Source organism: Oncorhynchus nerka, linkage group LG27 (assembly GCF_034236695.1).
Source record: "Oncorhynchus nerka isolate Pitt River linkage group LG27, Oner_Uvic_2.0, whole genome shotgun sequence".
NCBI classification, from domain to species: Eukaryota; Metazoa; Chordata; class Actinopteri; order Salmoniformes; family Salmonidae; genus Oncorhynchus; species Oncorhynchus nerka.
The window spans coordinates 52,356,132-52,373,428 of NC_088422.1; the positions used below are offsets into that span (position 1 = coordinate 52,356,132).

At 39.0% G+C, this 17,297-nt stretch overlaps 1 protein-coding gene across 5 annotated transcripts in view; it reads right to left on the reverse strand.

The window, feature by feature from the left end:
• ddx31 (DEAD (Asp-Glu-Ala-Asp) box polypeptide 31) overlaps positions 1 to 16,315 on the reverse strand; it is a 76,863-nt gene extending 60,548 nt beyond the window's left edge. For 3 of the 5 annotated variants that reach the window (XM_065011774.1, XM_065011773.1, XM_065011775.1), the window contains exons 1-12: positions 16,133 to 16,302; positions 15,762 to 15,893; positions 14,748 to 15,079; positions 14,371 to 14,446; positions 9,168 to 9,211; positions 5,112 to 5,182; positions 3,795 to 3,859; positions 3,046 to 3,090; positions 2,798 to 2,839; positions 2,441 to 2,505; positions 2,193 to 2,312; positions 1,994 to 2,100 (exon numbers count right to left, since the gene is read on the reverse strand). In XM_065011774.1, coding sequence (XP_064867846.1) covers positions 1,994 to 2,100; positions 2,193 to 2,312; positions 2,441 to 2,505; positions 2,798 to 2,839; positions 3,046 to 3,090; positions 3,795 to 3,859; positions 5,112 to 5,182; positions 9,168 to 9,211; positions 14,371 to 14,446; positions 14,748 to 15,079; positions 15,762 to 15,863 — 1,069 coding nt within the window. In that variant the 5' untranslated portion in view covers positions 15,864 to 15,893; positions 16,133 to 16,302. Of the gene's footprint in view, positions 1 to 1,993; positions 2,101 to 2,192; positions 2,313 to 2,440; positions 2,506 to 2,797; positions 2,840 to 3,045; positions 3,091 to 3,794; positions 3,860 to 5,111; positions 5,183 to 9,167; positions 9,212 to 14,370; positions 14,447 to 14,747; positions 15,080 to 15,761; positions 15,894 to 16,132 lie in introns of all 5 variants that reach the window. The other 2 variants (XM_029638580.2, XM_029638579.2) reach the window with 2 other exon arrangements.
• Between the last annotated feature and the right edge of the window lie 982 nt (positions 16,316 to 17,297).

Consider the following 17,297-nt stretch of genomic DNA (forward strand, 5'->3'; position numbering starts at 1 on the left):
AACACAATGCATGGTTGTTTTGTTCGATAAATTCCTTATTTATATCCCAAATAGTCCGTTTAGTAGGTGTCATTGAGTTCAGTAATCCACCCATTCAGAATGCAGACATACGAGTTCCAAAAGTTACCAGTAAAGTTAATCCAATCCTAATTCATTATTAGGTACTCTAATATCTAAATAAACGATAATACTTCATACGGAGCAAACTATTTTCAATAGTAAAGGAAAAGAACGCAGCACGCTCCCTCGGTCACACGCGCAATGAGATTAAGTTCGCCATAGATTTCCTGAGAATAAACAACTATTCCTCGTTGGTTTTTCAGAATACAAGCCTGTAAACCATATATAAAGACTGTTGACATCTAGTGGAAGCCATAGGAACTGCAATTTGGGAGGCGAAAGTCTTTGGTTTCAATAGCTTAAACTTGGAATTGGCTGGCAGGTCAAAATAAAAAAAATTGGTCCTCTGGTTTTCAACTGCCAAATCAGTTCTCTAAACTTTAGAGTGTTTTCTATCCAATGCTACCATGCATATGCATATCCTAGCTTCTGGGCCTGAGTAACAGGCAGTTTACTTTGGACACCTCAGTCATGCGAAATTCCAAATACCCCTATCCCTAACAAGTTTTAAATGGTCTTTTTCCTCAATTTTAGAATAAGGCTGTAATGTATGTGGAAAAAGTCAAGGGGTCTGAATACTTTCCAAATGCACTGTAGACATGCTCATGTTATTTACGTTAGTGCAGGGAGAGCTGCACACATAGGGACTTCCTACTAGGCCACACCGCCTCAGTGCTAACAGTATAACTCTGGTTCATCTGCACATGATTACTGCATTCGATCGCTGTAGGATCAGCAGAGGCATTCAGGGCAGTTTGATGGACATAAATTAAGTTACTCACATTGTGTCTACCAACGCCCCTGGTATAATGTACATTTGCTGAAGCATTATGACAACTCAGCAACACAATGGTAGGGATTAACTGAGCTGGGCATTGAGTGCAAGTAATAAGGGACAAAATGCTAAACTTTTGACTGCTTTAATACACTATAAGTGAATCTGTCCAAATACGTATTCCTTCTTCAATTGGGGGCACAAAATAATGCTTTAATTTCTAAACAGTAAAACAGATATTAAAATACCCTAAAATAAAAAGGTGACATTCTGTACTGTAGCCTAATTTCTCAAATCTAAAATGCTGAAGTATTGAGACAAATTTTAAAATGTTAGCTTTACTGTCTAAATATATATTGAGGGAAGTGTATGTTCTATTGGTCCACAAGAGAGCTGATATAGCAGCTGTCACACACAGACCGATCTGATTGGCCTGTTAGCTGGGACCAAACAGACCATATTAGGAGGGACTAACGTGAACTTGTTCTTTGTGGGCTCTACTCGGCCTTGTCTCGGGATGGTAGGTTGGTGGTTGAAGATATCCATCTAGTGGTGTGGGGGCTGTGCTTTGGCAAAGTGGGTGGGGTTGTATCCTGCCTGTATACAACTACTGTGATTATTATTATTTGACTATGCTGGTCATTTATGAACAGTTGAACATCTGTTATAATCTCCACCCGACACAGCCATAAGAGGACTGGCCACCCCTCATAGCCTGGTTCCTGTCTAGGTTTTGGCCTTTCTAGGGAGTTTTTCCTAGCCACCGTGCTGCTACACCGGTGTTGCTTGCTGTTTGGGGTTTTAGGCTGGGTTTCTGTACAGCACTTTGAGATATCAGCTGATGTAAGAAGGGCTATATAAATAGATTTGATTCCGTGTGGCCCAGTTGGTAGACCATGGTGCTTGCAACGCCAAGGTTGTGGGTTCGATTCCCACAAGTGACCAGTATGAAAAACGTATGCATGCACTACTGATGGTCGTTCTGGATAAGATGCTGCTAAATGACTAAAATGTCAAATGCAGTTCCTCCCCATTTCCTTCCATTTGGTGCCTAACAAACAGAACTTAGGTCTTATTCGAGACACTTGGGCAGCTTACCATCTGTAAGAGTAGCAGACAGGAGCACGTTCTGCCTGGGAGGTCCAGTGGCATTCAATGAATTGAGGATCACTGTCAGGTCCTTCTCAAAGCCCAGGTCCAGAATCCTACACCCCGACAAACACAGAACCACTCATTCACCATAAAGCAAAGAGGTCAAAGAGTGTGAGTGAGTGAGTGAGGTGAGGTGTGTGTGTACCGGTCAGCCTCGTCCAGGATGAGCCACCTGACAGCGCTGAAGGCTATGCTCAGCGTGTTCTTGATGTGGTCCACCAGTCGGCCTGGCGTGGTGATCAGAATGTTAATCCCTTTACGCAGCCTAAACAGACAGATAGGAATGTAAGCACACACACACAGCCTAGGTTGGATCCACTGACACCAATTATAGTGAAAGCTTCCCCCAATAACCAATATGCTACCAAAAGTCAATCAATAGGGGGAAAAAACCTGGCTTTCTCTGCCTTCCTCTTCTCCCCCCCCATCAGGACTCCAGGCACGATCCATGTGAAAGGCTGGCAAGAGGAGAGGGATGGGAATGGGAAGGTACAGTACAATAAGCAGACAGCCAGGGGAAATGAGCCCATCACATCCCAATGCTTTTCTGGCTGACTGTGGCTGTAGTGCTTTGCTGGGCAGAAAAACTAGGGATGCATCCCAAAAGGCACCCCTACCCCCTATATAGCGCTATACTCTGACCAGAGCCCTATGACAAATGGTCAAAAGAAGTGCACTAAAAAGGGAATATGGTGTCATTTGGGTCTAGAAAAGGAATAGGGTGTCATTTGGGGCACAACCTTACTGTACCTTGAGGAGCTTCTGGAAGATCTGAAAGCTCTGCTGGGCCAGCTGAGGGGGAACAAAAATCAAGAAGAAATCAAAGTGGTACCAACTCAAACTCAACATCCATTATGTGTGTATGCTTGTTGTACAAATGACAACTGCACAGTGACTCATTGTATAACACATGCACCCAGGTGAGAAGTTGGACAGGTTAGAAAAGTAAAGATGAACAACAAGTGGGAGAAAGAAAAGAGAAAATGACCTGGGCATACCTCTCTGGTGGGGACCACGATGACAGCAAGAGGCCCATCCCCTCTCTGGAGGAAGGATATGCAGAAGGTTTAGGCACACGGATATAGGGTATCAACTCTGGAAACTTTTCAATTTTTTTTCCAGAAATCCAAAATGAAGGATTACTGGGACATCCTTCTCATTCTCTCCTGATTTCATTAACCTTCTAATATAGACTTAAATACATACATCTCTCTATTTTGTGAAGTGCACCAGTCCCTCATGCAGCAAAGCACACCCACAACATGATGCTGCCAACACCGTGCTTCACGGTTGGGATGGTGTTCTTCAGCTTGTAAGCCTCCCCCTTTTCCTCCAAACATAACAATGGTCATTATGGCCAAACAGATAGATTTTTGTATCCTCAGACCAGAGGACATTTCTCCAAAAAGTACAATCTTTGTCCCCATGTGCAGTTGCAAACCGTAGTCTGGTTTGGAAAAATGTATTGTGTCATGCACAAAGTAGATGGCCTAACCGACTTGCCAAAACTATAGTTTGTTAACAAGAAATTTGTGGAGTGGTTGAAAACGAGTTTTAATAACTCCAACCTAAGTGTATGTAAACTTCCAGCTTCAACTGTATGCATGTATGTATATATCAACCCTACATGCACATGATCACACTATTCTTAGGCAATGAGCTGGTCATTCTCTGACATTAAAGCGGTTCCTGGATAATCATGCAAATAATTTGTTGACCTTTTTAATAAACAAATCAGTGTACTTGCCTTAATTTTTGGTTCCACTGCTTGTAAAGCCTGAACAAGCGGTATCCCGTAGGCAAGAGTTTTACCTAGACATTCCAGTACAAAAAGGAAAACATTTCACTTGAGGACTATTCCTCACACAAAGCTCTAAAATTAAAAAGTATCTGCATCCTCTCCAAACAATGTTGCTGAATGATTTAATCTGTACAATGTATATAGAAGAAAAAGATTCTCCCATTCCCCAAACAACTTGTATGGTAATTAAGCTTCTTCAGGAAAAGAACAGCGTACTCCGAAAGTATTCAGCCCCCCGCACTTTTTTCCCTACATTGTTACGTTACGGACGTATTCTAAAATGTATTCAATAGTTTTTTCCCCCTCATCAATCTACACACAATACCCCATACTGACAAAGCAAAAACATGTTTAGAAATGTTTGCAAATGATTTACAAAAATAAACTGAAATATCACATTTACATAAGTATTCAAACCCATTACTCAGGACTTTGTTGAAGCACCTTTGGCAGCGATTACAGCTTCAACTCTTCTTGGGTATGATGCTACAAGCTTGGAACAACTGTATTTGGGGAGTATCTCCCATTTTTTTCTGCAGATCCTCTCAAGCTCTGTCAGGTTGGATGGGGAGCGTCATTGCAAAGCTATTTTCAGGTTTCTCCAGAGAAGTCCAGGTTCTGACTGGGCCACTCAAGGACGTTCAGAGACCTGTCCCGGAGCCACTCCTGCGTTGTCTTGGCTGTGTGCTTATGGTGAACCGAGTCTTGGTGGTTCCAAACTTCTTCCATTTAAGAATGATAGAGGCCACTGTTCTTGGGGACCTTCAATGCTGCAGACATTTTTTGGTACGCTTCCCCAGATCTGTGCCTCAACACAATCCTGTCTTGGAGCTCTAACAGACAATTCACTCGACCTCATGGCTTTTGTTTTAGCTCAACTGTAGGACCTTATATGTGTACCTTTCCAAATCATGTCCAATCAATTGAAGTTACAACAGGTGGACTCCGATGAAGTTACAGAAACATCAAGGACGATCAGTGGAAACAGGAAGCACCAAAGCTCAATTTCGAGTCTCATAGCAGAGTATGAATACTTGTGTTTTTTTACATTTGCAAAAATGTCCAAAAACCTTTATGGGGTTGTGTATGGATTGATGAGGGAAAAAATGTATTTAATCCATTTTAGAATAAGGCAGTAATAAGAGAATTTGGAAAAAGTCAAAGGATCTGAATAATTCCCAAATGCACTGTATGTGGAATATATAAAAATAATATGCAGTTAAACATCAAAAGGAAGCATAAAGAGCTGGAAATGCATCCTACCCGATCCTGTTTGAGAGCGCACGACAGCGTCTTGACCAGACAAGAGGACAGGAATGGTCTCTTTCTGGACACTGCCGAGGAAAACAGCGTTAGTATACAGACTGTGCCGATTGATCTGTGAGCATCTTGAATGCTGAGGACAGTTGGCAGCTATGCGTTCCAAATGGCATCCTATTCCCTATATTATAGTGCACTATAAAGTAAAGTATTTTCCACCATAATTTGCAAATAAATTCATTAAAAAAATCATACAATGTGATTTTCTGGATTTTTTTTCTAATTTTGTCTGTCATAGTTGAAGTGTACCTACGATGAAAATTACAGGCCTCTCATCTTTTTAAGTGGGAGAACATGCACAATTGGTGGCTGACTAAATACTTTCCCCCCCACTGTATATACACATGTATACATACACATACCTATATAGATATACATACTTTAAGAATATACCTTTACTATTCCCCGCCAACCCTACCACCCTTCCCCCAATTGGAGTAAACTAATAAACACTTACGCTTCTACCTTCAGTTTTGACATCATTTACAAATTTTACAGACAATCTATTTTACAATAGTTATATTTAGTTTGTTTTTAGTCCTTCCTCCATTTCTGATGTCCACCCAGTTTGACTTCTATTTGCTATTTCGCAACATTTCTGAACCTATATACATTTTACAGACCCCGTATGTTTTACATTGGTTATCTTGTTATTAGTCCCACCCTTCAGCTCCATTGACCCCCTCCCATCTATCTCTCAACATGATCCATTTTGGATTTCTATTTGCCATATATTTTTCAACGGTGCTGTGATGCTTCACAAAAGTACTGAACCTTTCTATTCTCATAGCTTCTACAGATGGTAAATTAAAAAAATGTTTTGCTAAAATAATAATAATATTATTGATTGCTTGACTATGGCTTTCCAAATCACCCAATATTGCCATCTGCAGCGTTAGTTCTATGCAAATGTTGCAATTCTTCAGCCATTCCTGGACCTGTGACCAAAAACAAGCTACATTTGGACAATACCAAGATAAATGACTCTGCCTCCTCACAGCAAAATCTGCAGAGCTGGGAAGATTGTATCCCCCAAATATATAAGACTCTATTGGTTGCAAGAATTTTGTATAGTAATTTAAATTGAAAAATTTGAAGTTTTGAATACCGCGTTGTTTTGCGTATCAATTCATAAACCATGTGCCATGGAATGGAACTATTATGCAATTTATATGGCACAGCTGTCAGTTTTTTGGTCCTTAAATGAAATTGGTATGTTTTTATTTATCACACTTTTCTTTAACAATTTACTTTCTTTAATACAGGGCCAACATACAAGTTCCTTACTTTTTCCCCCTTCTATTTGCCTCTTCCATTTATGTGGTAATGCTCCAATTAATTGGTTGTAATTTTGGGTAGAGCAGACATATCCATATGTCTGTGTTAGCTGCATGTGTGACATAACTCCACCAGTCCTATATATGATATCATTCACTAAAATTATACCTTTTTTTCCTTTTTTTATACGTTATTTTAATCAATTCGTTTATTTGAGTTTAACCACAATATTTGTTGTATTGTTGAATTATTTGTTATGTCTTTTCAGGTGGATTAAACTGAAATTGCAACCAATTTAAGGCTTGTTTTAAAAAATATATATATTTTGGAGATTATTTCCTTTTCAAACAACCGAAGTGAGCAGGTGTAATCTGAATAAAGGGAAAAAGGCCATTCTTGAACATTGGTAGGAATGTCTCATCCTATTTATTAGAGAACCCGTTTAGATTTAAGTATAACTTTTGTATGACTGATGCCTTTAGTGAGAGGTCTAACGCTTTAATATTGAATCATTTCAGCCCTCCCAATTCATATTCGGTATATAAATAGGCTCTTTTAATTTTGTCTGGCTTGCCGATTCCAAATAAAATTAAATATTTTTTTTCATGTAATTTAAAAAGCAGGTCACTGGGTGTAGGAAAAACCATAAGCAAATAGGTAAACTGTGATATAACTAAAGAGTTAACCAGGGTGATTTTTCCACAAATAGACAGGTATTTTCCTTTCCACGGAAGCAAGATCTTATCTATTTTTGCTAACTTTCTATAAAAATGTATTGTATTTCTTTCTTTTGGGATTTGTATACCGAGTACGTCCATATCTCCGTCAGACCATTTAATTGATAAACTACATGGTAATGTAATATCTGATTTTTTTTTAGTGATCCAATACATAATATAGAACTCATCATAATTTAGTTTTAATCCAGAGAGGATAGCAAAATATCTAGATCCTCTATGAGGCCGTGGATTATAATTGTGGTTTTAAAAGAAAACATGAATCGTCACCTTAGTTAAGCCAAGGATTTCTAATCTCTTAATATTATTGTTTGATGGCAATAATAAATAGATATACCGATAGTGGACAACCTTGTTTTACTCCCCTTGGCAGTTTAAAACTTTGAGATGTAGCCATTATGTACTATTTTACACCCAGGGTTAATATACATAACTTTAACCCATTCTATAAGAGATTCCCCAAAATTGAAATATTCTAAGCATTTATATATAAACTCCAGTCGTACTTTATCAAAAGCCTTTTCAAAATCAGCTATGAAAACCAGGCCTGGTGTCCCAGATATTTCATAGTGTTCTATTGTTTACAGTACTTTTCTTATATTATCTCCAATGTATCGTCCATGTAAAAAACTGATTAGGATGAACATCTGACAACACTTTTTTAATTCTATGGCCAAAGCATTTTGCTAGGATTTTTGCATCACAACACTGAAGTGTAAGAGGTCTCCAATTTTTTAAATGGATGGATCTTTATATATACCACTTGGGTCCTGTTTCAGAAATAATGATATCAGACCTTGTTGCGTGTCTGATAATCTACCATTTATATAGGAGCGGTTAAAACATGCTAATTATGGTCCTCTGAGTATATAAAAAAAAATCTTTGGTATACTTCCACTGGTATGCCATCCAGCCCTGCAGTTTTCCCAGACTTAAAGGCTTTAACTACATCAAGAAGTTCCTGCTCTGTAATTTGGCCTTCACATGAGTCTTTCTGTACAGATGTTAATTTTACATTATTATTCTGAAAAAAATCCATACAATTAGTTTCAGTTAGTGGAGATGGAGGAGACAAATGAAAACATATTCTTAAAAGTACTTTACTTCCTCCGAATATAATTCGGTGAGTCATGCATGACTCCATCATTTGTAACAAGTTTCAAAACATTTATTTTGGTAGCATTTCTATATTGAAGATTCAAAAATAATTTGGTGCATTTTCCCCCATATTCCATCCAGTTCGCTTTATTTTTATAATGTATTACATTGGATCTTTCTTAAATAAGTTCCTCCATTTCTTTGTTTTTCCTCTAACTTATTCTGTGCCTCTACGGTACAGTTTTTTATTTCTATCTAACTGTACCATTAGTCCTTCTATATCCTTTGTTAATATGGACTCTCTTGATCTAAATGGCTTTTGTTTTATAGATGAGTACTTAAGTGTCCCATACAATAAGAGGATCTGCTGTACCTATGTTATGTCTGAAAAAGTTCAAAACTCTTGTCCTAGAACTAAACAATTTATCATCAAGTAGGCTTTGATTAAATTTCCAATATCCTCGCCCACGTGGAAATTCTGCAAGAGTAATATATATGCCAATTATGTGATGATCCGACTGCATTCTGTCCCCTATCAACACTTTTTAAAAACTTTTGGTGCCAGAGAGAATGGTATAAGAAAGTAGTCAAGATGACTAGCTTGATTAAGCCTCCACCATGTATGTCTCACTAGTTCAGGGTATTTAAGTCTCCATATATCCACTAATTTCAATATATCCATGACATGGTGATAGTTTGTAGTGCGATTTCCTTTCCGGTCCATAGAGGTATTTAAGACCGTATTCAAATCTCCCACCATAATAATAAGAGTCTAGTGTTGCTTGTAGTTGATAAGTTCTTATATATATTTTCAAAGAAGCTTGGATCATCAATATTTGGAACGCATAGGTTAATAAGCAAAGAAAACCACTAATGGAGGCTTTACCTGGTCATAGTGGTCACATTCAGCACTTTGGTCAGCGTCGCCACCTGATGAGGGAACCAACTCAGTTAGCCAACAAAGTCTCACAGGGCCACTGACTTATAAGACACATTGTAAAGGAGAATTATCATCTTGACAATGACTGTGGTCTAGACTCCAGCTACGATGACGTGGGTCATATTCAAAAGTCACGAAAACGGAAGAAAACACACAACAGGGAGGGACTACCTGAACCTGTCCCGTGTCCAATCAGACATTTACATTTACATTTAAGTCATTTAGCAGACGCTCTTATCCAGAGCGACTTACAAATTGACATGCTTGTTGTTTTCTGTTGCGATAATGTTTTGCTACAGTGCACCCTACTGAATAAAACCCTAGAGAAAACATTTACTGTCGAGGTTTAGTGTGAATGTAAAAACATTCAAATGAAATTGGGACTAATGTTAAAAGAAAAAAAACTAACGGAAAAGCAGTCTTTTTTCCGTCAACAAAATGTAAAATCACAAAACAACCACTAACAGGTCCCAATCATCAAAGATACAGTACTACACAGATTGCATATATCCCCAAATCGCAGACATGCTTTTAGCCCCATTTCCTCTTCTCCTCAGTCTTAAATGCAAAACTGAAACAGGCACCATAACACATTGTTTATGGTCATGTACCAAAATACAAATATACTGAAAAGATTGACAAGATCCTAGGGGTTGATCTAGAATTGGACCCAGTTTCTTTACTGTTAGGTCTCCCTAGTAGGCATGTTACTTCTCTGGGTAAAAGGAGGCTTTACAACATCCTTACCTTCGCAGCGAGGAAAAACATCCTTTTACAGTGGATTAGTGATAAGGTTCCTTCTATTAAAGATTGGCATAAGATACTATTTGAATGGGTGCCTCTGGAATATCTGACATGTACATTGCATTCTAAAACAGACCAGTTCTACAAAGTATGGGAACCTTATCTAAATTACCTAGAACCTGAGGTATCAGCTATTATGCTGCAAGGATTCTCTTAGAATGGCGGGATCTATGTATTTCACAACTACATTGTACATTCCAAGTGTGGAACCTAACTTCTTGGTTTAAACTGAGCTTTTTTGTTTAATTTCTGTTTGTAAGTTTGTTTAAAATGTATGTAATTGAGAGACGCAATGATGAGGATGGGGTGAGAGAAGCACCGAGCGGGAAGAGGAAAATGGTGTACGTATGTATGGGCGTGTGTATGTATGTATATATATATATATACATACATACATACACACACGTAGGTATGTGTAAGTGAGTGCTGTTTTTTTTGTTGCTTTGTCTGTTGTTGTATCTCTTAATATGGGTTAAAATTATGAAATTCCAATAAAAAAATACTGTTACAAAAAAAACAAAAAAAAGATACAGTACTAGTCAAAAGTTTGGACACCTACTCATTCAAGATTCTTTATTTTTACATTGTAGAATAGTGAAGACATCAAAATTATGAAATAACACAGAATAATGTAGTAACCAACAAAAAAGTGTTCAGAATCTTCAAAGTAGCCACCCTTTACCATTCTCTCAACCAGCTTCATGAGGTAGTCACCTGGAATGCATTTCAATTCAAAGGTGTGCCTTGTTAAAAGTTAAAAGTGGAATTTCTTTCCTTCTTAATGTGTTTGAGCCATTCAGATGTGTTGTGACAAGGTAGGGGTGGTATACAGAAGATAGCCCTATTTGGTAAAAGACCAAGTCACTTATGGCAAGAACACCTCAAATAAGCAAAGAGAAACAACAGTCCATCATTACTTTAAGACATGTTCAGTCAATACGGAAAATTTCAATTACGTTGAAAGTGTCTTCAAGTGCAGTCGCAAAAACCACCAAGTGCTATTCTGAAACTGACTCCAATGAGGAGGAAAGGAGTCACAGGAAAGGAGGCCCAGAATTATCTGATGCAGAGGATAAGTTCATTAGTTACCAGCCTATGAAATTGCAGACCAAATAAACGATTCAGAGATCAAAGAGACATGTCAACATTAACTGTTCAGAGGACACTGTGTGAATCAGGCCTTCATTGTGAAAAGCACACAAAAAAAGACTTGCTTATGCAAACATGAGCAATGGACATAAGACCTGTCGAAATCTGTCCTTTGGTCTGAGGAGTCCAAATTTGAAATGTTTGGTTCCAACAGCCGTGTCTTTGTGAGAAGCAGAGTAGATGAACTGATTATCTCCGCATGTGTGGTTCCCAATGTAAAGCATTGAGGTGGTCTTTGCTGGTGACACTATCAGTGATTTATTTAGAATTCAAGGCACACTTAACCAGCATGGCTACCACAGCATTCTGCAGCAACACGCCATCATTACATTTACATTTAAGTCATTTAGCAGATCTGGTTTGCGCTTAATGGGTCTATCATTTGTTATATTCAACAGGAAAATGAACCAACACTCCTCCAGACTGTGTATATGACCAAGAAGGAGAATGGTGGAGTACTGTATCAGATGACCCGGCCTCCACAATCATCCGACCTCAACCCAATTGAGATGGTTTGGGATGAGTTGGATGGCAGAGTGAAAGAAAAGCAGCCAACAAGTGCTCAGCATGTGGGAACTCCTTCAAGACTGTTTGAAAAGCATTCCTCATGATGCTGGTTGAGAGAATGCCAAGAGTGTGCAAAGCTGTCATCAAGGCAAGGGGTAACTACTTTGAATAATCTCAAAAATAAAATATTAAGATTAGTTTAACACTTTTTGGGTAACTACATCATTCCATATGTGTTATTTCATAATTGGTGTCTTCACAATTTTTCTACAATGTAGAAAATAGCAAAAATAAAAGATAAGACCTTGAATGAGTAGGTGTCTGTCTGTGTGTCTCTCTCATATATATATATACACACACAAATTATATGCACGTATGTATGTATGTGTGTGTGTGTGTGTGTGTGTGTGTGTGTGTGTGTATATATATATATATATATGCACGCACCCACACACACAGTTGAAGTCAGAACTTAACATGCACCTTAGCCAAATAGATTTAAACTCAGTTTCTCACAATTCCTGACATTTAATCATAATCAAAAATTACATCTTGGGTCAGTGAAAATCACCACAGTTTAAGAATGTGAAATGTCAAAATAATAGTAGAGAATGATTTATTTCAGTTTGTATTTCTTTCATCACATTCCCAGTGGGCCAGAAATGTACATACACTCAATTAGTATTTGGTAGCACTGCCTTTAAATTGTTTAACTTGGGTCAAACGTTTTGGGTAGCCTTCCACAAGCTTCCCACATTAAGTTGGGTGAATGTTGGCCCATTCCTCCTGACAAAGATGGTGTAACTGAGTCAGGTTTGTAAGCCTCCTTGCTCGCACACGCGTTTTCAGTTCTGCCCACATATTTTCTATGGAATTGAGGTCAGGGCTAGTACCTTGACTTTGCTGTCCTTAAGCCATTTTGCCACAACTTTGGAAGTATGCTTGTCCATTTGGAAGACCCATTTGTGACCAAGCTTTAACTTGCTGTTTGATGTCTTGAGATGTTGCTTCAATATATCCACATCATTTTCCTACCACATGATGCCATCTATTTTGAAGTGCACCAGTCCTTCCTGCAGCAAAGAAACCCCACAACATGATGCTGCCACCCCTGTGATTCACGGTTGGGATGGTGTTCTTCGGCTTGCAAGCCTCCCCCTTTTTCCTCCAAACATAACAATGGTCATTATGGCCAAACAGTTCTATTTTTGTTTAATCAGACCAGAGGACATTTCTCCAAAAATAACAATATTTGTCCCCATGTGCAGTTGCAAACCGTAATCTGTTTTTTTTATGGACATTTCGGAGCAGTGGCTTCTTCCTTACAGAGCGGCCTTTCAGGTTACATCGAATATAGGACTCGTTTTACTGTGGATATAGAAACTTTTGTACCCGTTTCCTCAGCATCTCACAAGATCCTTTGCTGTTGTTCTGAGATTGGTGCAAAAAGTGCAAATCAAAGTACATTCCTCTCTATGGGACAGAACGCGTCTCCTTCCTGAGCGGGATGACGGCTGTGTGGTCCCATGGTGTTTATACTTGTTCATCTGTACAAACAATAGTACACGAATTTGGAAATTGCTCCCAAGGATGAACCAGGTCTACAATTTTTTTCCAAGGTCTTGGCTGATTTCTTTAGATTTTCCCATGATGTCAAGCAAAGAGGCATTGCGTTTGAAGGTAGGCCTTAAAATACATCCACAGGTACACCTCCAAATGACTCACAAAGTATGTCAATTAGTATGTCAATCAGAAGCTTCTAAAGCCATGACATAATTTTCTGGAATTTTTCAAGCTGGTTAAAGGCACAGTCAACTTAGTGTATGTAAACTTCTGACCGACTGGAATTATGATACAGTGTATTATAAGTAAAATAATCTGTCTGTAAGCAATTGTTGGAAAAATGACTAGTGTCATGCAAAAGGAAAATATCCTAACCCGACTGGCCAAAACTTTTTTAAAATTTTTTTAAAATTAAAAATGTAACCTTTATTTAACTAGGCAAGTCAGTTAAGAACAAATTCTTATTTTCAATGACGGCCTAGGAACAGTGGGTTAACTGCCTGTTCAGGGGCAGAACGACAGATTTGTACCTTGTCAGCTCGGGGGTTTGAACTTGCAACGCTCTAACCACTAGGCTACCCTGCCACCTCCTTTGCTAGCTATCTAAAATCCCATCCATGTGTTTGTCAGTGAAGCTAGCTAGCAGCAGGCATGCTACAACAAGCTAAATCAGTTGATGAAATCCCTGGAGACCGATATACTTGCACATAATTTGGGCAGGAGAAAGATAAATGTTGTTTTTACAACTTTCTCAACACCTTACAGAGTGTGCGTCTGTTCCAGTGCCCGTGTTTAATAGCGAATGAGTCATGCACAAGACCAGTTGAGACCATGCTCGCAAACAGATTTTGAAATATTGATAAGTAGCAGTTGGGACGTAGAGCATGCATCGTCTCAATGTTGATTTTGGCCAAAATAATTTCAGACTCGAGTGTTCATGATCGAACACAACATCAAGAGGCCACTCAATAATGGGCTTAGGGGCCCAAACATTCGATTTATGATTCAGCCTATGACTGCGGTAGATAGTATTTCATTGCACCCTAGCGGTCATAGGCAACAGGACCATATTCTGCATTATGAATTCACGTTTTCCCTTTGTCACATCCCTAGTTTAGGTGCTCACCAGGTGGGGGTGAAGGTCCAGCTCCGCAAATGAGTCGCTGGTGAAGACTTTCTCCTTCAGCTGGGTCACAGCAGGCCTGCAGTCACAGCCAGTGGAGGGGTTAATACTAACCAAACAACATTTCACTAAACAGGAGTAACAAACCCTGTAACCCTACACCCAAGCTTGTTTTTTCTTAGACTGTACTACTATCATGATAAATAATTGTATTTGTAGTAAGTCTTGGACCTTAGACATGTTTTCAGCAAACCATTAGTGGTGCATAGAAAGTAGACTATTTGAATAAAGGCTTGATTAAAGATCGAAACCACATAGGTCAACAGCCAGGTGCAACATTACCAAATCAACACCCTCCCATCGTCATTGAAAGAACTTACCTGTGGACGTCTGGGATATCTGGGTTATTTCTAAAGAGGGACGAAGTCTTTATGAACACACTGTCCTCTCCTCCTTTGTGTTCCCCAACATGTTTACTTTTTGGAGTCATTTTTGTCTGGGCTTTGAATCTCTGGACAGGTTTTGGGGTCTCGGGGGACAAGGCTTTGGCTGCATCCTTTGGTGCTGGCTTTCGGACAGGGTTTTTATGGGTTGGTACATTCTCTTCTTCCATGTCCTCGGGGGGCTGTTGGTCCTTGGTCTTAGGCCCATTGAACTGTTTATTAGGTAACCCTTTCTGTATTTCTGAGTATTTTCGTTTCTGTGCTTTTTTCTGGAAATTAAAACAAAAACATGTGATATCTATTCAGAGATGAACTGAGAACAAGGTAAAAGGAGTTAGGTAGTTTGCAAGTGCTGTGCTGACAATGATTGGTCAACCTTGCCGGATTCAGTGGGGTTGGGTTAAATGTGGTAGACACATTTCAGTTTAAGGAATTCAGTTGTACAACTGACTAGTTATCCCGCTTTCCCAAGTACCTCAACTCCACAATGATTTCATCCATGGAGTTGAGAGCAGACTAATTATAAAAATAAAAACTGACTCGCTATGCAGCCGATATTTTCAAAATGTAAACACTTATCATGTTCTTATGTTTGTCCTCTGTTGCTTAATGCCACCGTTTGCTGAAACCATACTTTATAATAAAACGTTAATCAAATATAACATCAGCGGGAATGTTCATTCATGTGCCAATTTAATCTCAACAAGTAAACAGTCGGTTGTTGTATTTGATTCACGTTTTATTTTAAAAAGTATGACTTCAGAAAACAAATAAAGGCACACAGAGGAAAACATAGGTACACTGTATGAGCAACTGCATAGCGAGTCGGAGGTTCATTTAAAAAAAACTATAGTTTGCACTCAACTCCGTGAATAAAATCGCCGTGGAGTTGAGGTACTTGGCAAATATTTAACAAAACTCGTGACATTGTTGTGACCGGAGTTTACCTACCAAAGCCCATTTCTCCAGAGACGTTGGTCTCTGATAACTCTTCGAGTGACATGCTGGAGCTGAGTCAGACGAGAGATTCAACATCAACGTATCCTCTGCCATGGTGACTGGTGGGATGCGATACACGTCCCTCTGCAACACACACAAAAATGATCCCATAGCTAGCTAGTTGTACATGTCTGCTACAGCTAAATGTAACATTATGACATCATGTGAATGTAAAGTTAATCCAAATGTGTCAGTCCTAGGCATTACATGTTACCTTTACCAGTTTAGTGCTATGAGGCACACGTGTGTGCAGTTAGCTAACTTAGCTAGCTAGCTATTGATTTAACTAGCTAACTATTGAAAACGTGTACTGCTAACGTTACCCTGAAAGTCAGCAGTCTTCCCCCTCCACGTTGGTCTCACATATAATATAGTGCTGCAATTAGTCGACTGAATTTCAATTTACCCACAATAAGTCCAAAAAACGTTTTTGTTGTTTTTAGATCAAGCATGGATGTCCTGGATTTGGGTAACTTCCCTTTCCAACGTCACGTCCTTGGGCGTTCCCTTCTGTTCAAGCGCATCGATTTTGACCAAAAGCTAGACGGGATACAGCTTTTGTTAAATTGACATCAAAAGTTGATAAACAAATAAAATAGCTAACCCAAACCCTTTTCCTAACATTAACCTAATTATCCTAACCTTTTGCGTAAGTTATCCTAAACCTGCTACTAACCAATCAGTATAAAATCTAATGAAGAATTTTCAAAAATTGCTTTACCCACCTGTATTCTGGCTCTGGCCCAACCAATGGGTGCGCACAATACCGTCTGGAGTACGCCAAATAAAAATGTGATTAACATTTTTTTCTTTACATTTTCAAACAATCCATTTATATTTTGCAATGGGGCTATACATTTGGGTGAGTTTTTTTTCTCGCCTGAGTAGCCTCGTTTCGCTGCAAAAAATAAAATTAAACCATTGAGTGTTCAGCAGAATAAAACACAATGTCACATACAGATGGCCTTGTCAAATAATTAACATCCAATCACATTAACCATTACTCTCACGCGGGAATTCCACTAACAGTCCATATGTAGCCAAACGTAGCTGATGCTCATGTTGGTGTCTGTACTGATGGTGCAAAAGCCATGACAGGGAGACATACAGTAGTGGAGTGGTAATGCGCATGCATCCCGACGCCACTTGGGTACACTGCAGCATCCACCGAGAGGCTCTTGCTGCCAAAGGAATGCCTGACAGCTTGAAAAACGTTTTGGACACGACAGTGAAAATTGTTAACTTTGTTAAAGCAAGGCCCCTGGTGTATTTTCTGCACTATGCAATGATATGGGCAGCGACCATGTAACGATTTTACAACATAAAGAAGTGCGCAGTATTGACATGTTTTTTTTTGTTGAGAGAGGAGCTTAAAGTTTTCTTTACTGACCATAATTTTCACTTGTCTGAACGCTTGCATGATGACAAGTTTCTCACACGACTGGCCTATCTGGCTGATGTTTTTCTCACCTGAATGATCTGAATCCA